Source organism: Colobus angolensis, unplaced genomic scaffold (assembly GCF_000951035.1).
Source record: "Colobus angolensis palliatus isolate OR3802 unplaced genomic scaffold, Cang.pa_1.0 Scaffold434, whole genome shotgun sequence".
NCBI classification, from domain to species: Eukaryota; Metazoa; Chordata; class Mammalia; order Primates; family Cercopithecidae; genus Colobus; species Colobus angolensis.
In genome coordinates this window covers 2,468,416-2,487,705 of record NW_012117755.1, presented here as the reverse complement: position 1 = coordinate 2,487,705, position 19,290 = coordinate 2,468,416, and the positions used below count along the sequence as shown (strand labels likewise).

Genomic DNA, 19,290 nt, shown 5'->3' with positions numbered 1-19,290 from the left:
TGACTGCCAACAGAAAGGTGGGCATAAGTTAAAAAGCAAAAAACAGAAAAACAAACAAAAAACCCTGCTGATCATATTCCCTCATCAGTGTATATTGGAGAACTTTCTCTCACATTCTTAAGGTCATAAGGAAGTACAAGAAAGTTTGTTGCTGCATTGTGGGAAATTGAGGACAACATGGGTGTGTATGTGAAAGACATGGATAAGGGTATATGTAGAGCAATGTGGATGGATTTTTTTATTTTTTTGAGATGGAGTTTTACTGTTGTTGCCCTGGCTGGAATGTAGTGGCGCGATCTTGGCTCACTGCAACTTTCACCTCCTGGGTTCAAGTGATTCTCCTGCCTCAGCCTCCCAGTAGCTGGGATTACAGGCTGGCACCACCACACCCGGATAATTTTTGTATTTTGTATTGCACCATGTTGGCCAGGCTGCCTCCAACTCCTGACCTCAGGTGATCTTCCCATCTTGGCCTCCCAATGTACTGGGATTGCAGGCGTAAGCCACTGCGCCCGGCCGTGGATGGATCTTTAAAACACAATTATGAATGTTTGAAAAGCTAAGAAACAAGATTTATAGTACAATGTAGCTTTTATAAATTTAAAATATACTTATAAATAATATTACATATTTTAAAAGGATAAAGCAGGAAAAAAATGGGAATAGAGATATTGTCACATTTCAGTAATTTTGCTAATTGGTTATTAAACATAACCATTAATATAAATTAAATTTTATAAATATAAAACTGTGCTAAGAACAAAACATAATATATAGTAAGAATTAATCACTTCCTAATTTAACTGTCATCAGTGCTCTTGAGATTATATCTATTGTATCTGACATCAAGTCAAATCAAGGCTTTCAACGTTTTTATCCAGAATGCATGATGTTAACATTTACTAGCATATCAATACATGTAACTTTTTTATTTATTAAAAATCAGTCTTGAACCTAAAAGCAAACAAAATATAATGCCTCTGATTAGTCAGGAAAACCACCCTTGAAAGTCATCACTCATGGAAGATATTTTTCTGTCCTGACATCAGAACCTAAACACTAAAAATTAAATATTGTAAGACACTAGTGAGTAATATATTTGATCTTCTGGTTTCCCTGTGAAGTTTCTATAACTCTACAAAGACAGAATACTAAAAGCAATGAGAAGTAACCATTCTGATAACAGAAAGTAGCAATAGAAGACAATGAACATAAAAAACTTAAAACTGAGAAATGTGGTAATTTTAGTCATTTATCAATGAAATGACAGTTCAACATGTGATGAAATCTCATCCTATGCCATTTAATTTATAGGAAATCACCTATATGTGCTGAGAGAGAGAGAGAAAAGGAGAGACAGTGATAGATTTGGGACTGATTTAAATACTGCTGCGGGTATGCCCATCTTTCTACTCAGTAAGCATATTGACCCTCAGAATGAGTGGATAAAGAGAGATCAAAGTTTGCTGTTTCTACCAGTTGACTTAGGTTCCACTTTCTTCTCATGGTGTAAGTATCTCAGTGATTTGAGTTTGCTTTAATATTTAAAGGTATGTATTTATCTTACAGTCTAGCTTCTAAAAGCAAATCAACCACTTCAACTGGGTCTCAACTGAAGAAACAGTGCTTTGAATTTCATGTTCCTCATATATCACTGTATCACTAAACAGAGCAAAAATTGATGTGATAACGACATCCCTGAAAATTAAGAAAAGTTAATTTACATTGGGATTTAGAATCAGAAGTCTTGAGTTTCATTCCTAATTCACTGGTTGTATGATCCTTGGAAAATCAGATGGGTCACTAAGATTTATCATCCTTGAAACATGGATATAATACTACCACGTAACTCATAGCTTTGTTGGAGAAACTAAATGAGATATTTTATATAGTAAAAACGCTGTGAACTGGAAAGCACTATAAATTTGTTGGTCAGATATTATGCACTGCTTAATGAAGCAAAACAGAAGATATTCAAGAAAAGTTTTCATTAAAATAGTTACAATAAAAATTTTTCAGTGCTTTATTAAAGGCCTAGGTTTTAGTTACCTAGAAAATAACATGTTTGTACATGCAATTTCTCTTTTATTAATACATAAACTCTAAATAGTCTATCCGTTTGGTCAAATATTATCTTTCCCACTCTTATCTCCAGATAGGTAAATGAGGGGTTACTATAATCTCTAATGTAGAGGTGGATTTTTAAAATTAAATGGCTCTCCCAATGTACCACAAATGTCCGAGGACGCTGCAAGGGGTCGAAGGTTCAACAAGCTCAGAACTGTATAATTTCTAATCTTTTATAATTATTAGCAAATACTTATGAAATGACTACAGTTTTTGATTTGGCTGGTCACAAAAACAATCTTGCTACTTTTTCAAGAATTTGTTGTACTGTAGAATTGAAATGGATTATTTATATATTATGCAAGTTCTTTTTTGTTTTGCTTCATTTTGCTTTTCACTTCTCTGGCATTTGCCCATGTTTTCAATTCTCTCATCATTCAAGCTGTAAAATTCATCTGCATAACAGAAAAATGTTTGGCTGTAGTAACTAGTCAGGTGTTCATCATATAATAATCTTTAAGCAATGCTCAATAAAAATCTGTAAAAGGTAACATTTTGCTATACATGTTAATCATCTATAAGCAAATTTAAGGAAATCAAATATGTACTTAAGTCCCAACTTATTTAAATAGCAAATCAGTGGGATAATGGTTATCAAGTCCTATTCTTGACTACATCTCTATAATTTTAAAACTTTGAATATGCTAACTAAATTGCAGGTCCAAGGTTTTCCGCACAAGAGCTCCAAACTCAACAATCAGAGTGAATTCATGTTCTACCAAAATGGATAAACTTTGGGAGTACCTTTTTTTTTTGTAAATGGAAAAATTAGATTCATTATAGCTGACTTTTGCAGCTGAGCATTATTCTCCATTGTATATACTTTGCTTGAAAATATTCATTAAATGTTAAGACAGCTATATCAAACTACGAAATTTCTTCTTTATGAAGAACAGGAATTAGTTACAAGAAAAAGTGATTTCTGAATATAGCTTTCCTTTTAAAATTTAAAATGGATAAATATTTAAGGTGATAGATACTGCAATCACTCTGATTTGATCATTATATATTATATGCTTGCATCAAAATATCACTTGTGGTAAAAGGACAGAAAAAGATATTCCACGCAAATGGGAACCAAAAGCAAGCAGGAGTAGCTTTATATCAGACAAAACAGGCTTTAAAGCAACAATAGTAAACAAAAGATAAAGAAAGACATTGTATAATGATAAAAGGATTAGTTCTACAAGAAGATATTTACTACAATACTCAATTTATATGCACCCAACACTGGCGCTCCTAGCTTTATAAAACAATAGTACTAGACCTAAGAAATGAGATAGACAGCAACGCAATAATAGTGGGGGACTTCAATACTCCACTTACAGCACTAGACAGGTCATTGAAAGAAAAACTCAACAAAGAAACAATGGACTTAAATTATACCCTAGAACAAATGGACTTAACAGATATTTGCAGAACATTCTTCCCAACAATTGCAGAATATACATTCTTATCAGCAGATGAAACATTCTCCAAGACAGGTCATACAAGAGGCCACAAAAAAGTCTTAATAAATTTAGGAAAATCAAAATCATATCAAGTATCTTCTCGGACCACAGTGGAATAAAACTAAAAATCAACTCCAAAAGGAACCCCGAAAACTATACAAACACATGGAAATTAAGCTCTTGAATGATTTTGGGGTTAACAATGCAATTGAGATGGAAATTAAAATATTTTTTGAAATGAATAGTGACACAATTTATTACAACCTCTGAGATACAGCAAAAACAGTGCTAAGAGGAAAGTTCATAGTGTTAAATACCTACATCAAAAATTCTGAAAGAACACAAATTGACAACCTAATGTCACATTTCAAGGAACTAGAGAAACAAGAACAAACTAAACTCAAAGCCAGCAGAAGAAAAGAAATAACAAAGATCAAAGCAGAACTAAATGAAGTTGAAACAAAAAAATACAAAATATAAATGAAACAAAAAGCTAGTTCTTTGGAAAGATAAACAAAATTGATAGACCATTAGCAGGATCAACCAAGGAAAGAAGAGAGAAGAGTCAAATAAGCTCAAGTAGAAATGAAACTGGAAACACTACAACCTACATCACAAAAATACAAAAGATCATTCACTACTACTATGAACACCTTCATGCACACAAACTAGAAAATCCAGAGGAAATGGATAAATTCGTGGAAACACACAACCCTCCTAGTTTAAATCAAGAAGAAACAGAAACCCTGAACACTTCGGCTGGGCGCGGTGGCTCATGTCTATAATCCTAGCACTTTGGGAGGCTGAGGCGGGCAGATCATGAGGTCAGGAGTTTGAGACCAGCCTGGCCGACATAGTGAAACTCCGACTCTACTAAAAATACAAAAATTAGCTGGGCGTGGTGGTGGGCGCCTGTAATCTCATCTACTTGGGAGGCTGAGGCAGGAGAATTGCTTGAAACCGGAAGGTAGAGGTTGCAGTGAGCCGAGATCATGCCACAGCACTCCAGCCTGGGTGAAAGAGCAAAACTCCGTCTCAAAAAAAAAAAAGAAGTAACCCTGAATACATAAATAATGAGCAGCAAGGTTGAATCAGTAATTTAAAAATTGCTAAATAAAAGCCCAGGACCAGATGAATTCACAGCTGAATTCTACCAGACATTCAAAGAAGAATTGGTACCAATTATACTGAAACTATTTCAAAAGATAAAGAGGGAATCCTCCCTAAATCATTCTATGAAGTCAGTATCACCCTAATACCAAAACCAGAAAAGGACGTAACAAAAAAGAAAGCAGCAGCACAAAAATAGCAGCAAAATTTGCAATTGTAAGATATGGAACTAACCCAAGTGTCCATCGACCAATGAATGGATAAAGAAAATGTGGTATCTATATACCATGGAATATTACTCAGACATAAAAAGTAATTTCTTTTGCAGCAACTTTAATGGAGTTGGCAGCCATTATTCCAAGTAAAGTAACTCAGGAATGGAAAACCAAATACCGTATGTTCTCCCTCATAAGTGGGAGCTAAGCTTTGAGGATAAAAAGACATGCAGAGTGATATAATGGACTTTGGGGACTCTAAGTGGGGAGCTTGGGAGTGAGGTAAGGGATAAAAGACTATTTATTGGGTACAGTGTATACTACTCAGGTAATGGATACATAAAAAGTCTCAGAATTTGCCACTATAGAACTCATCCATGTAACCAAAAACCACCTGTCCCCCCAAAACTACTGAAATTATAAGAAATAAGCAAAATATCACTTGTAGCCCACATATAAATATGTACAATTATACATATATAAAATTAAAAATTAAAAATATTTTAAGAAATTAACAGTTTCCTAAGGTAGCTACAATTGTGGTTGCTTTCTTGCCTCATATTTTGGGATATTTAAAAAATATTAAATGATTTTTATGTTTTCTATCATTAAGACAAGGAAAAAAGCCTTCTAGAAATATTATTTGATGTAGAATAAGGGAAAATAATGTATTTGTTTTATACAATCATAAAAATATCATTTGTTTAAAAAAGTAAACTAGAATATAGTTTAAACTCTGAGTTTGAGATTTTCAAAATTTAAAAATATATCTTGTGTCAATGGTTGGCATGTAATTAATATCTGCTGAATAAATAAAGGACTCTACCTACGGCTGTACATATACAGGCATACATTTGAATACTGTAATTGAAACATCTATGTCTCTTTGTCTCTCTTTTTAAGTGTAATTAATACAACTGAGGACAAGAGGTGAAATTCAAAACTCTAAACTCTAAAATGCTTTCCTAATTTCAGCATGAGCTACTGAGCATATGAGACTTTTCACTCAAATCTTCTCTCAGAAAAGAAAGTTGGCTCATATTCAAGACTTTATACTACCTCTTATGTCTCAATTATTTTATTCTGAACCACAATGTTGTATATTAGCCTGAAATAACCTCAAGAGATGTGATGCTTATATAAGTATTCTGACAGAATTTGCTTAATTAAAAAGGGAGGCAAAGCAAGTTGATAAATCTTGAGCAATCATTCCTAATGTATAGCTTCACAATCACTCCTGGCGGAGACCATTGTAAACAAGTCTTTTAAAGAATTTGTTAAAAAGCCAAACAATTTAAAAAGCAAAAACAATATGTGAGTCTATTGGGAAAATGTAAAAAATCACATCTGGCTGGGTGTGGTGGCTCACGCCTGTAATCCCAGGACTTGGGAGGCCGAGGCAGCCCGATCACCTGAGGTCGGGAGTTTGAGACCAGCTTGACCAATGTGGAGAAACTCCATTTCTACTAAAAATACAAAATTAGCTGGGCATGGTGGCACATGCCTGTAGTCCCAGCTACCTGGGAGGCTGAGGCAGGAGAATCGCTTGAACCTGGGAGGTGGAGGTTGCGGTGAGCCGAGATCGTGCCACTGCACTCCAGCCTGGGTAACAAAAAAGCAAAACTCCGTCTCAAAAACAAACAAACAAACAAAACTCATATCTACGAAAAATGAAAAAAACAGTTGTCCTAATATTTTGTGAATGGGTATTGAAGTTTGGGATTAAAAATTTCAGTTATAGCATTGAGAACGTGAAAAATGGCCCTGCTGGTAGCTGGCAGCTGGCAGCTAGCTAGGCCATGATGGTCCCAGCTGGATGTTAAAAAACACTCATAGAAATAAACTAGGCAGACACAAGGCCACCCCATGGCCGTGTTTGAAACAAGACAGAGACAAGGCCTTTCTGCTATCACAGAAATGACTCATATGAGGCATTGCTGCTCCTTTACCAATGACGTGTCTAGCCCTACTTTAATCTCATCTTCTAGATAAACACTAAGATACCTAATCACTACATTGACTCTGTTTCTTGAAAGCATCTAATCCAGAAATGGCTTCTACTTTCTGAATTCCTCCTTAGAATCATGCAGCCAGCTGAGCTCTGTAAGAAGCTTTTTCCAACGCCCTCTTACTGAGATGCCCACACTCTGTCTGAAGTGTTTTATGCTCTTGCTGCAACAAGGTAAATATTCTTAATTTGTTGATTATAGGTATGTTGCTAGTAATCTTGGCCAGAGGGGTTTCAGAGTATTATGTGGGGATTCAAACAGTGCCATATTACAAATAACTTAGCAAGGTGATGAGCTCTAGAATTCTAGAACATACATATGGAGCATTTGAATGAAATTGTTTCATAAAATATAAATGTGCCAGGTATTTCTAAATGAGTGTGTTATTTTATAAAATGTAAGACTGGAAATATGGAAATGCTACTCAATTAAGAAATGGAATATAATTAGAAATTTGACAATCTCATCCATATTTCTAAATGTTTACGTTTACAAGTTGCCCAAAAATCTATTATAATTTTTTTCTCTTCTCATTGGGAAAGTGAGGCTCTCCTTAGGTTTATGCATTGGGATTAGCATTTATTCAACCTCTTATACTCCAAGACTTTTTTTTAGTTGTAAAGCAAACTTATATTTTAAAAAAATAAAATGTTACTATGAATTTACTTATAAATTATTAAGTATTTCTAACATTGTAATCTTCTTTCTAGAAGTCCTCTCCCAACTTATTCTGGTGTTATTGGCATGGGAATTGTGCTTACTAATTGAGTCAGTCAAAATAGACTTGTTCATTTGAGGGGACAATTTTTATCTGTTATCTCTCTATTGATTTCTGTCGCTGTAAGTGAAGTTACACCAGGTAAACAAGACTGTATGCATGACAGATGATTTATGAAATCCAAGTATTGTTTTAATGGTAATTATATTGATTTCGGCAACATTTTGACCAATGAAATACCATTCGACCTGCTATACTGTGAATAAGTCTTGAGATGCACATCTGTTGTGAGTAATATATTAAAGATTGTTAGGCAAAAAATAAACCCTAAGGAAGTTTTTAAAAATGTTAAGATGTTGATGTTGGCAGTAGAACAAACTCATTGGAAGGAAAAAAACAGCTTAATCTAGTTAATTAACAACAAAACAGCTGGGAAAATGAAACATCCCTGGTTGTGATTGACTGTAATTGAAAATGACTAATGATGCTGTCATTTTGCAGCTCATATCTGAGGAAATGATGCCTGGAAGATTATAATTGCCCTCTTGACCATTTGTCTACAACAATTATTTTGTGTTAAAGGTTGGGATGGAACCCTTTGGCCAAACACAGAAAGGTCCTCACACCTTTTTCTGTTACATTGAAAAATAATTCAAGAGCAGTAAGTAAAATTAGGTTATGTAAGTAACATTTTTTGATAATATAAAAAGTTAGCAAAGCAAACCAGCTGGCTTCATTTTATCACTTTAGAAAGTAACCAAGACATTTAAAATTCCATTAATGCTCTCAGTTCTAATACATGGCAGGTGATGTAAGCATTGAAAGTATATGAACACATTTTTAAAAGTTAACTGAAAGTGTAGTTTTCTAACTTAAGTTAAAAATGAGTATGAATACAAGAAAATGGCGCCTAAATGCTTAAGTTCAAGACAGTTAAAAATACAATTTTATAATAAAAACCAAACAACAAATGGCTTATTTCTTTTGTAGTTTATATTGTTGTTACTGATAGCAGTAGTTTTTGTTGCTTTTAAACTGGTAAATGGGGTGCTATTGAGGACCTCGTTATTACTCTATGGAAAATGGAACACATTAAAAATTATTTCATCTATGGCACTAATGTAATACATTACACCAAAACTATAACTTTAGCAAAATTTTAAACAACTTATATAACTCATATAGTCAGTCTTCAATAATTTCTGAAGTTAAGATGAAGAAATAACATACAAATAAATAAAAGTATGCGTGTAGGGGGGAGAGAGAGAGGGAGACAGGGAGAGAAGAGAGAGAGACAGGGAGAGAAGAGAGAGAGAGAGGGAGAGAAGAGAGAGAGAGAGAGTTGAAGTGTTAAACAAAGATAGAGAGGTATTTGATCATATGATCCTAAGATTTTTCCAGTTATTTTGCAGCAGAGATTAGTACTACATATATGTCATTAGTAGTATTATTTCATAATTTTGACCTTTTACAGGAAGTCCTCAAAGAAAATAAAAAAGTTGGTTAGTCAGAGATTTCAAAAAAGAAACCAGAAATATACCATCTTTGAAAATAAAAGAAATCTTAAAGAAGTGGATGAAGTGAAGGAAAGACGAAAGAGGAAAGAAACTGAACAGGGATTAACTCAGCTTCCAATCAGAACTCAGCTTGGGAGGTGAGCGTAGGAGCTGAACAGACAGGCTGTCTGATACAGAATGCGGAGGTGCCAATAGACAAGTCAATTTCCTAAGAAACAGAATAATTCCCTGATGTGTCTTTAATTAGAATGTCTGTAAGCGGTGGACATACTAATTATCCATTTAAATACTGGATCTTACATATACATCATGAGAGATTTTCATTTTCTTTTTAAAGAATATCATTTTCTTCATAATTATTACAGTTTCCAAATGCACCTGCCCCCCCAAAACAAAACAGAAACACAATTCTCTCATGAAAATGTGCTGCAGGCTACTCAGACTCGTTTCCTCTTCTATTAAGAGGTAACAAGACCCAGAGTGAAGAAGAGGCATGAGAAATAGGACACATTTTAAATTTTGATATATGGACTCAAAGTTGAAAAAGGCTTTGCTCACTTTCTATCAGAGCAATGGAGCGTCCTTCAGAAAAATCACTCTAACCTTTAAAAATAAATTTTTGATCCATGCAGAGATTTAAACAGCCCTCACAGCTTTCTACCTTGTATTGCTGGGTGTCATGTTCAAAACTGTGAGGTCATTTTTTGAGCCTCTAGTTGTTTCAGGCTACCACAAACCCCAGCTAATCTTCAGATATTTCCAAGGTCACAGTCCATAGCAAAAGTTTTGCATGAGTCAACCATTTTTTTACATCCCATAACTCCCAAATCAGTCTTGCATTTTTGCCCCTATCAACTTGATATCTATATCTATATATTTTGAAACGGAGTTTTGCTCGTGTAGCCCAGGCTGGAGTGCAATGGCGTGGTCTCGGCTCACTGCAACTTCTGCCTCTCGGTTCAAGCGATTCTCCTGCCTCAGCCTCCCAAGTAGCTGGGATTACAGGCGCCTGCCACCACAGCTGGCTCATTTTCGTATTTTTAGCAGAGAGAGGGTTTCGCCATGTTGGTCAGGCTGGTCTCGAACTCCTGACCTCAGGTGATCTGCCTGCCTTGGCCTCGCAAAGTGCTGGGATTATAGGCGTGAGCCACCATGCCCAGCCAACTTGATATGCTGATTCTTCTCCAAATCCAAGGGAGAAATGGGAAAACAAGAATAAATTTTCCCTTAAGTTCAGCTTCTCCCAATGTGCCAAATTGAGAGAAAATGGGGAAGCAGGCAAGGAGAAAAAAAAAAAAAAAAAGAAGGAAGGAAAGAACAGTGCTGTCTGCTACAAAAATGGTTTTAAGGGTTGTGAAAGAGAAGGAAAGCAACAGCTCCTGGTTCGTTCTTTTTATTCCAGAAAAGTAATTCTCCTTTTACATCACTAATGCATTAGCAGGAAGCAGATATGCTCAGGCATGGCAGATCCCAGTTGCGATCTCCAAGTGGCCCAGTAGTTGAGTGTGTGGGTGGAGGTGTGATAAGTTAGTATCAAGTATTTGGATTGTTTTGTACGTAATGAAAGCAAAAATTGTCTCACTGGCTTTTAATTAAGATCTCTCTCTCTCTCTCTCTTTTACAAAGGCACAAAAGTAAAAGCCAAATTACATGTACCTCTGTGATCTCTAACAATTAGTGACAAACCTTAATCCATAGTCATACACCAGAAGGCATAAAGTCTTTGAGGATCAACAAAGAGTAGACAGAAATGTATGCAGTTGTCCATTTGTGCATTTCATGGCTTGCTACAATGAAAGTCACCCTGTTAGCTGCTCTGGGGACTGGCTTTCTTCAGAACATCAACAGAAACTCTGAAATTTGCTGCTTTCAGGACTTTCTCTAGCTCTTCGAATTAAATACTGAGCACATTGTTAGTTTTGTTAGTTTATGAAAAATGATTATACTGGGCTTGAACTGGATACAAATTACTTTTCTAGATTTTTGGAGTGGTTGCAATATATTCCTGAATAAATGTATGTTGATATCCACAGAGAAACCTGTGATTTTCAGTGTCTGGTGTTTGGACATTAAGCTCAGGTGCAAACTTCAACTTTACCTAAGGAAAAGTCTCTTGTAAGCTGTAAGGAAAACAAACAATCTTCTAGAAATTAAGCTTGGGCCAAGTGCAAGGGAAACTAAGCAGCGACCTCAGAGACAGAATCTAAGTCATGGTAATGTTGTTTGCAAGGACAAGCTGGTTCTGTATAATGAGGTTATTGACCTGAACTGATTTTAAGCAGTTTTAAACATGAGGGCGAGGTTCATTGTATCCAAGCCTGCAACATTCACTGAGAAACCAAGACTGATCAATAAACAACCACAATTACAGGATCTCAGGAACCTTCATCGTAATGAGAACCATTATAATTTCGGTCAGGTACAGAGAATCAGGTAACCTATTGCTAACGTGTATTTAGCACTGGACTCTCATTTGCAAATGGAAGCCATTGATTAGCTATTTTTTGAAAACTGACCTGGCTTTCCATCTCCCTCCTTATGTAATGGCCTGTGAATAAATGTGACCTAGACTTCAACATGCATATGGAGAAGAAAACAAAATAGAAAGCTTCATCCCAGGCCAGCTTTTTGCCAAAGAAATAAGCAATTACATGACATTTCACTAAAAATTCTTGACCCAATGAAATACTGAAGCCTCAATGTCGATTTTCCTCTTTTATAAGAAAGAGCAACAAAGGAAAGAAAGGTCACAGACCATATTGTGATTCTTTACAGCTGCTGGAGACAGACACTATGATGTAGTAGCTTGATTCGAATTAAACCAAACAATATGAAAAGCATCAAGGCTGGCAAGCAAAGCAATAAAACCCCAAAGAATTTAATCTACCTTGAAGGTGGGACTACTTTTGTATTGATGGCAGCACACCAGGACAGAAATGAGTTCTTTAATGCAATGACTCGTTAACAGCCTTAAGATCACAATATATAAATAGGATATGATGATCAAAAAGACAGCTTTGCCTCTGCTATTACAGTATGGCCAGTATTTCCTTACAAGTTATTTCATTGATTATAAATAGTCCACGTCAATGGCAAATGTACAACAGGGGAAGCATAACCCATTATGAGGTAATGGATATAGCTAGAGGTTGCTTCATTACCTTCACTGGCTGAGTGGCTGGTTTTTCCTTGTACAAACGCTGCCCTTTAGACAAAATCCCTTCCACATCCGGTTGTTTAGCTTGAACTGCGATTTCAGTTTCCTGGGGAAAAGAACCCATAGAGTGCAGATTAACTTCACAGTTAGCAATAAAATTACTAAATTTAAATATACCCTTGGAGACTCCACATGTATTGCAGATCAATTTCTGCTGGGTACATAAGGGCACAAAAATGTAGCTTGTGATGCAGAGAAAAGAAACAGAGATGTGAAACAAAGTAAAGTTAAAAAAATTCATCCAATATCTTCTTGAATTATATAATAATACTCATATAGAAACACAGGCGTTAACTTTCTACTTTTCAAAAAAGTAAAATACAATAATGACAGTACAATTAACATAACTTATATGAATAAACACTAGTTTTAGCTTTAATAATCTCAATAATCCTAATGTTCATATTACTTTATACACTTATTGTTTTACAAAATTCTGTTTTGAGTATTGGATATAAATTTTGTTTTGAAATAAATATCAAATAATTATTTCTACATCACTGTCAAAATTATTTTCTTTCCAAAGGGTAAACACTTAAAGTACAGTATCAAAGCTTATTATTTATTAATGAGTCAAATAGGCCTTTCGAAGAATGATTTTTTTTTTGTATTATTTGCTTTTCTTCAGTTTGGAGAAGGCTGAAGCATGACAAAGAGATCCTTTAGGTATAGGAATATAAGCATTTTGTTACTATCTGCTGCCTAGCTCTCTTGATGAGAGGACAAGAGAAATGTGCAGAAATTGAAGCTGACAGAAGTGAAGTTAAATATTACAGAAGACTTTTTGGATGGAACACTTGTTAAACACTAGGATAGAGTATCAATTAATCAACGTCAGGCATCAGTCAGGGCCTGGACAATCTTCCCCAGAGAGCAGCTCCTGATTAACCCACATCTCTCTTCCTCCCTCTCCTATCCCGGAGCCTCCCAGCACTGCTGTGTGTGTCTTCATGCCACTGTTTCCTTTGTATACTGTGTTTGTACCTGTTCCCTCTCAGCTCATCAGTAGGAAATCCCAAATTACTATAATCTCAAACTGCCCAGTACGTTGTCTTGCAACTTATGGGTGCTCAGCACATACTCTTGAGATAGACTATTTTTCTCCAGTTCTCATTATAATAAACACCAGCGGCAAACAGGCACTTTGGTCAAAATTGTATATAACTAACCTCATGTGTTAATGGTTATGTATGCAAATTTCAGTTCCTTTATAACAGGAGTTTAACTACTTTACACGTAGAACTACTAATTGATGGTCTTACTGCCCCTTGCCAAGAAAACACATTGTTCCCTGAAAATGCAGCACCCGGAATGACTGTATGTCTTTGCTAGAGGTAGAAATAGCTCTGATCTCAGATCAGAAAATCTAGTTTTACTTACTGAATTCCGAATAGATCCCCAGCCACTATAAATTCACCCTTGAATACCCCATTTGCAAAAAACCATTTTGGTGTAGTAAATGGTTATATGGTCTCAAAATACTTTAAGAGAAAATAAAATATATTATTCTAAGGAAGTAGACAAAAGAGCGTATCTTCCCCAAAGTAAAAATGATTTAAGAAAAGGAAAAAAAGTAACTGAATTTTCAACCTACACATTTATCATTTATGTATACCATAAAGTACCAAGCCAAATCCATGTACAATGTCTAAATTATACATTTGAAATTATATATGCATTACACATATAAACTGATGAATTAACTTAAAGCACTGTCACCACCATTCATTTTGTATGTGTTTCTCTTAAGACAAACCACTACTTTCTATTTATTCACTGACAGCTGGGACTTTTCTTGTGATATTTATTGATATTGCTAATTACTGGTAATAGACAATGTTTTCTGATTAGCTTCGCCTTAGCTGTAGACTGTATTATTGATGATAGCATAGTTACCATTTGTATAACGAGTACTATTTCCCTTCCCCAACCCTGATTCAAACAGATTGCCAATTTACAGATAAGAAAATGAATCAAGGGTGGGTGGGATAGTAGTGATGGTAGTGACAATGATGTGAATAGCTTGCCCACAACCTCGTGGGATGTAGAACAGTTAATATTCAAACACGGCTAGGTCTGAATCCAAAGTTTATGCTACTGGCAGTAGTAACAGCTACTTCTTCGTCTCTTACAACAACTTAATAACATATCTAAATGACTTGATCAAATTATGTGATTTCTAAGCATTAAGAATTTTACTTTCACCATCTGAATCTGACATTATCACGTATGCTGAAAAACATGTCCTACCTCTCTGATAATAGAGAATCACTATGGGTCAGAGGGAGACACGCAACTTCATGCAACAGTAGTCATTCCCATTCATTGGAATTTTTGAAAAATGATAGCAAAGACCATTGTTCCCACTGCCAACCTACAGTCTTATTTAAACTGTTTCAATTCCTTTGCTTCCTCCTTCAAAACACTTCACAATTAGTCAAACTATGTGTATATGTATAGTGTTGACCATTCCTAAAGAATTATCCTCTGTAAGAGTAAGGTCCATAACTACCTTGTTCACTCACATCCCTGGAAGTGCCTAACACATAGTAGGTGCTAAACAAAAAATTGTTGAATGGGCAAATAAATACTGTTGCAACTTTGAGCCTATGGGAATTGAGTTAGAGTGTGTATTACTAGAGACATTTGTTCATGCAGACAGTCGAAAGGTTCATGGCACAGATTATTTTCTTTCTAAATAATCCGCTAGAGTTAAATACAGAGTCTACTTTTCTACTTTTGGATTTCCTTTAGCGATTTTTTGGGAAATTTTACATCTTCACGTTATTGATTACAATAGTGTCTCAGAAAACCCATTTCTATTATAAATTAAAATGGGATTATTTTATACTTAATTCATGCTTTAATTGACTTCCTTTAAACTAAAATTCCATTTATTCCATATTTTTCTTCTTAGCTGAATTTGGATAATTTAATCTCCATCCAGCAAACCGAGGGAACATCATAAATACAAATGTTTTAGCATTTATATTATTTAGCATGAATATTTTACATAACCAACATCTGAATGTGGGACCGCTAATCAGACACTTTATAACTATTACACTTGAAGCATAGTAAACATTTATTAGTTTTCATTTGTAATTTCAGTAGAAGAGTAAACTTGAAGGGCTGGAGGATCATACTTCCTATACAAAACTAAAAACTACCATGAGTATTAAAACCTGTGCTATCCTAGCATGGAAAAGCTCATCTTTCCTTTCAAACACTCCCACTTCACTTTTCTTTTTCACTCATCGAACACAGGAAGTCAATATTCTCCTCAGATTCCCTTAAATTTAACGTGTCCCTCTGTCTCCCAATACATATAATTTGTATTTGATACATTTGATGCCACTTTTGCTTTGCATAGTATTTATATGTTAAAACCTTTTGCACTGAACACCAAACTTCGTATATTATTCCAACCTTTAAAAAAGATTTATATTTCTAAGAATGGAGTATGTATTCAAAAGATAGCTGCTGCATCATCTAGTCAATATATTTATCAAATGATTTGGAGGGCCCACCATAAGCTAGAGATTGGGATACAGCACTAGAAAATTTTCAATTTACAATATGAATATATGTGTGTGATATACATGTATATACATATATGTGTGTATTAGGTATGACATATAATACACATATCAACATATAGGTATAATATGCACATATACACATATGCATATGTGTGAATGGATATTTAGACACACGTATGTATATGTACAGGTGTACCTCATTTTACTGAGTTTTGCCTTATTGGCTCTGCAGATACTGCAGTTTTTACAAACTGAAGGTTCGTAGCAACCCTGCATCAAGCAAGTTTATCAGCAACATTTCCAACACCATGTGCTTACTTCATGTCTCTGTGTCACATTTTGATAATTCTCACAATATTTCAAGCTTTTTCAATATTTTTATAACTGTTATGGCGACAGGTAATCAGTTATCTTTGATGTTACTCTTTTAATAGTTTTGGGGTGCCACAAACAGTGCCCATATAAGATGGCAAACTTAATCCATTAATGTATGTATTCTGAACTCTCCACTGACCAGTCATTCCCTCACCTCTTTTCCTCTCCTTGGGCCTCCCTATTCTGAGACATAACAACATTGAAATTATGCCAGTTAATAACTGTACTACGACCTCTAAGTGTTCAAGGGAAAATAAGAGTTGCATGCCTCTCACTTGAAATCAAAAGCTAGAAATGATTAAACTTGGTGAGGAAGGCATGTCAAAAGCCAAGATAGGCTGGAAGCTAGGCCTCTTGTGCCTGTTAGCTAAGTTGTGAATGCAAAGGAAAAATTCTTGAAGAAAATTAAAAGTGCTAGTCTAGTAAACATGCAAATGATAACAAAGTAGAACAGCCTTATTGTTAATATGGAGAATGTCTTAGTGGTCTGGACAGAAGTTCAAAACAGCCACAACATTCTCTTAAGCCAAAGCCTAATTCAGAACAAGGCTCAATTCTGTTCAGTTGTATGAATGCTGAGAGAGGTGAGGAAATTGTAGAAGAAAAGTTGGAAGCCAGCAGAGGTTTGTTCATGAGGCTTTAGGATGAAACCCTCTCCATAACATAAAAGTGCAAGGTGGAGCAACAAGTGCTGATGGAGAAGCTGCAGCAAACTACCCAGAAGATTAAGCTAATACCTAAGATGATGAAGGTAGCTACACTAAACAACAGATTTTCAGTGTAGATGAAGCAGTCTTCTATTGGAAAAAGATGCCATCTAGGACTTTCATTGACTAGCTAGAGAGAAGTCAATGCCTGGCTTTGAAAGTTCAAGGGACAGGCTGACTCTCTTGTGAGGGGCTAATGCAATCGGTGACTTTCAATTAGAGCCAATGCTGATTTACCATTCCAAAAATCCTAGGGCCCTTACAATTATGCTAATAGACTCTGCCTGTGCTCTATAAAGGGAACAACAAAGCCTGGATGATAGCACATCTCTTTACAGCATGGTTTACTGCATATTTTAAGCCCATTGGCCATACCTATTGCACAGAAGAAAAAATCTCTTTCAATATATTACTGCTTGTTGATAATGCACCTGGTCAGCCGAAAGGTCTGATGAAGCTGTACCAAGAGATTAATTTTGTTTTTATGCCTGCTAACACAACATCCATTCTGCAGATCTTGGATCAAGGAGTCATTTCAGCTCTCAAGTCTTATTCTTTAAAAAGTATATTTTGTAAGGCTATAGTTGCCCGAGGCAGTGATTCCTCTGATGGATTTGGGTAAACTGAAAATCTTCTGGAAAGGACTCACCATTCCAGATGCCATTAAGAAAATCTGTGATTCATGGAAAGTGGCAAATATCAACATTACGAGGAGTTTGGAAGAAGTTTATTCCAACCCTCATGAATGACTATGAGGGTCCAAGACTTTAGTGGGGGAAGTTACTGTGGATGTGGAAAAAAATTGCAAGAGAACTAGAATAAGAAGTGGAGCCTGAAGGTGTAACTGAGTGGCTGTAATCTCATAATAAAACTTCAATGGATGAAGAGTTGCTACTTATAGATGAACATAACAAAGTGTTTTCATGAGACAGAATCTACTTCTGGTGAAGATGCTGTAAACAATGTTGAAATGACAACAAAGGGTTTAGAATATTCTGTAAACTTAGTTGGTAAAGCAGCAGCAGGGTATGAGAGGCTTGACCTCATTTTTGAAAGATCTTCTGTGAGTGAAATGCTATCAAATAGCATTACATGCTACATAAAAATCTTTTGTGAAAAAAATCAATCAACGTAGCAAACTTCATAGTTGTTTTATTCTGAGAAATTGGCACAGTCACTCCAACCTTCATCAGTTACTACTCTGATCAGTCAGCAGCTATCTACATCAAGGCAAGACCATCCATCAGCAAAAAGATTAAGACTCATTGAAGGCTCAGATGATTGTTAGCAAGCTTCAGCAACAAAGTAGTTTTTAAATAATTTCAACTATTATTTTAGATTTAAGGGGTACATGTGCAGGTTTGTTACATTTATATACTTATTGGGTGATACTGAGGTTTAGAGTATGACTGATCCTGTCACTGAGATAGTGCACATTGTATCTAATAGTTTTTCAACTCTTGCCCCTTCCTTATTTCTTCCCCTACTAGTTTCCAGTATGTACTGTTGCCATCTTTATGTCCACGAATGCCCAATGTTTAGGCCCACTTATAAGTGAGAACATGTGGTATTTGGTTTTCTGTTCCTACTAATTCACTTACGATAATGGCCTCCAGTTGCATGCATGTTGCTACAAAGGACATAATTTCATTCTTTTTTATGGTTGTGGAGTATTTCATATTGTATGTGTACCACATTTTCTTCATCCAGTCCACCGTTGATGGTCATCTAGGTTGATTCCTTGGCTTTTCTAATGTGAATAGTGCTGCAATGAACATACAAGTGCATGTGTCTTTTTAGTGGAAAGATTTCTTTTCTTTTGGATATATACTCAGTAATGGGATTGCTGGGTCGAATGATAGTGCATTTTAAGTTGAGAAACTTCCAAACTGCTTTCCACAGTGGCTGAACTAATTTACACTCCCACCAACAGTGTATAATGTTCCCTTTTCTCTGCAGTCTCACCAACATCTATTATGTTTTGAGTTTTTGATAATAGGTATTCTGACTGGTGTGAGATGGTATCTCACTGTGGTTTTGATTTCCTTTTCTCTGATGATGAGTGATGTGGAGCATTTTTTCATATCTGTTAGCCACCTGTGTGTCTTCTTTTGAGAAGTATCTATCTGTTCATGTCTTTTGCCCACTTTTTTAATGGGGTTATCTGTGTTTTGCTTGTTAAGTTCCCTATAGATTATGGATATTAGATCTTTGTCTGATGGATAGTTTGTGTATATTCTCGCTCATCCTGTGGGTTGTCTGTTTACTCTGTTGATAGTTTATTTTGCTGTGCAGAAACTCT

The 19,290-nt window shown here is 35.5% G+C and overlaps 1 protein-coding gene across 1 annotated transcript in view; it reads right to left on the bottom strand.

Moving 5' to 3' along the window:
- DMD (dystrophin) overlaps positions 1 to 19,290 on the bottom strand; it is a 2,170,472-nt gene that overhangs the window by 714,805 nt on the left and 1,436,377 nt on the right. Inside the window, exon 49 of the mRNA XM_011957103.1 lies at positions 12,309 to 12,410. Within this exon, the coding sequence (XP_011812493.1) occupies positions 12,309 to 12,410 (102 nt within the window). The remainder of the gene's footprint in view (positions 1 to 12,308; positions 12,411 to 19,290) is intronic.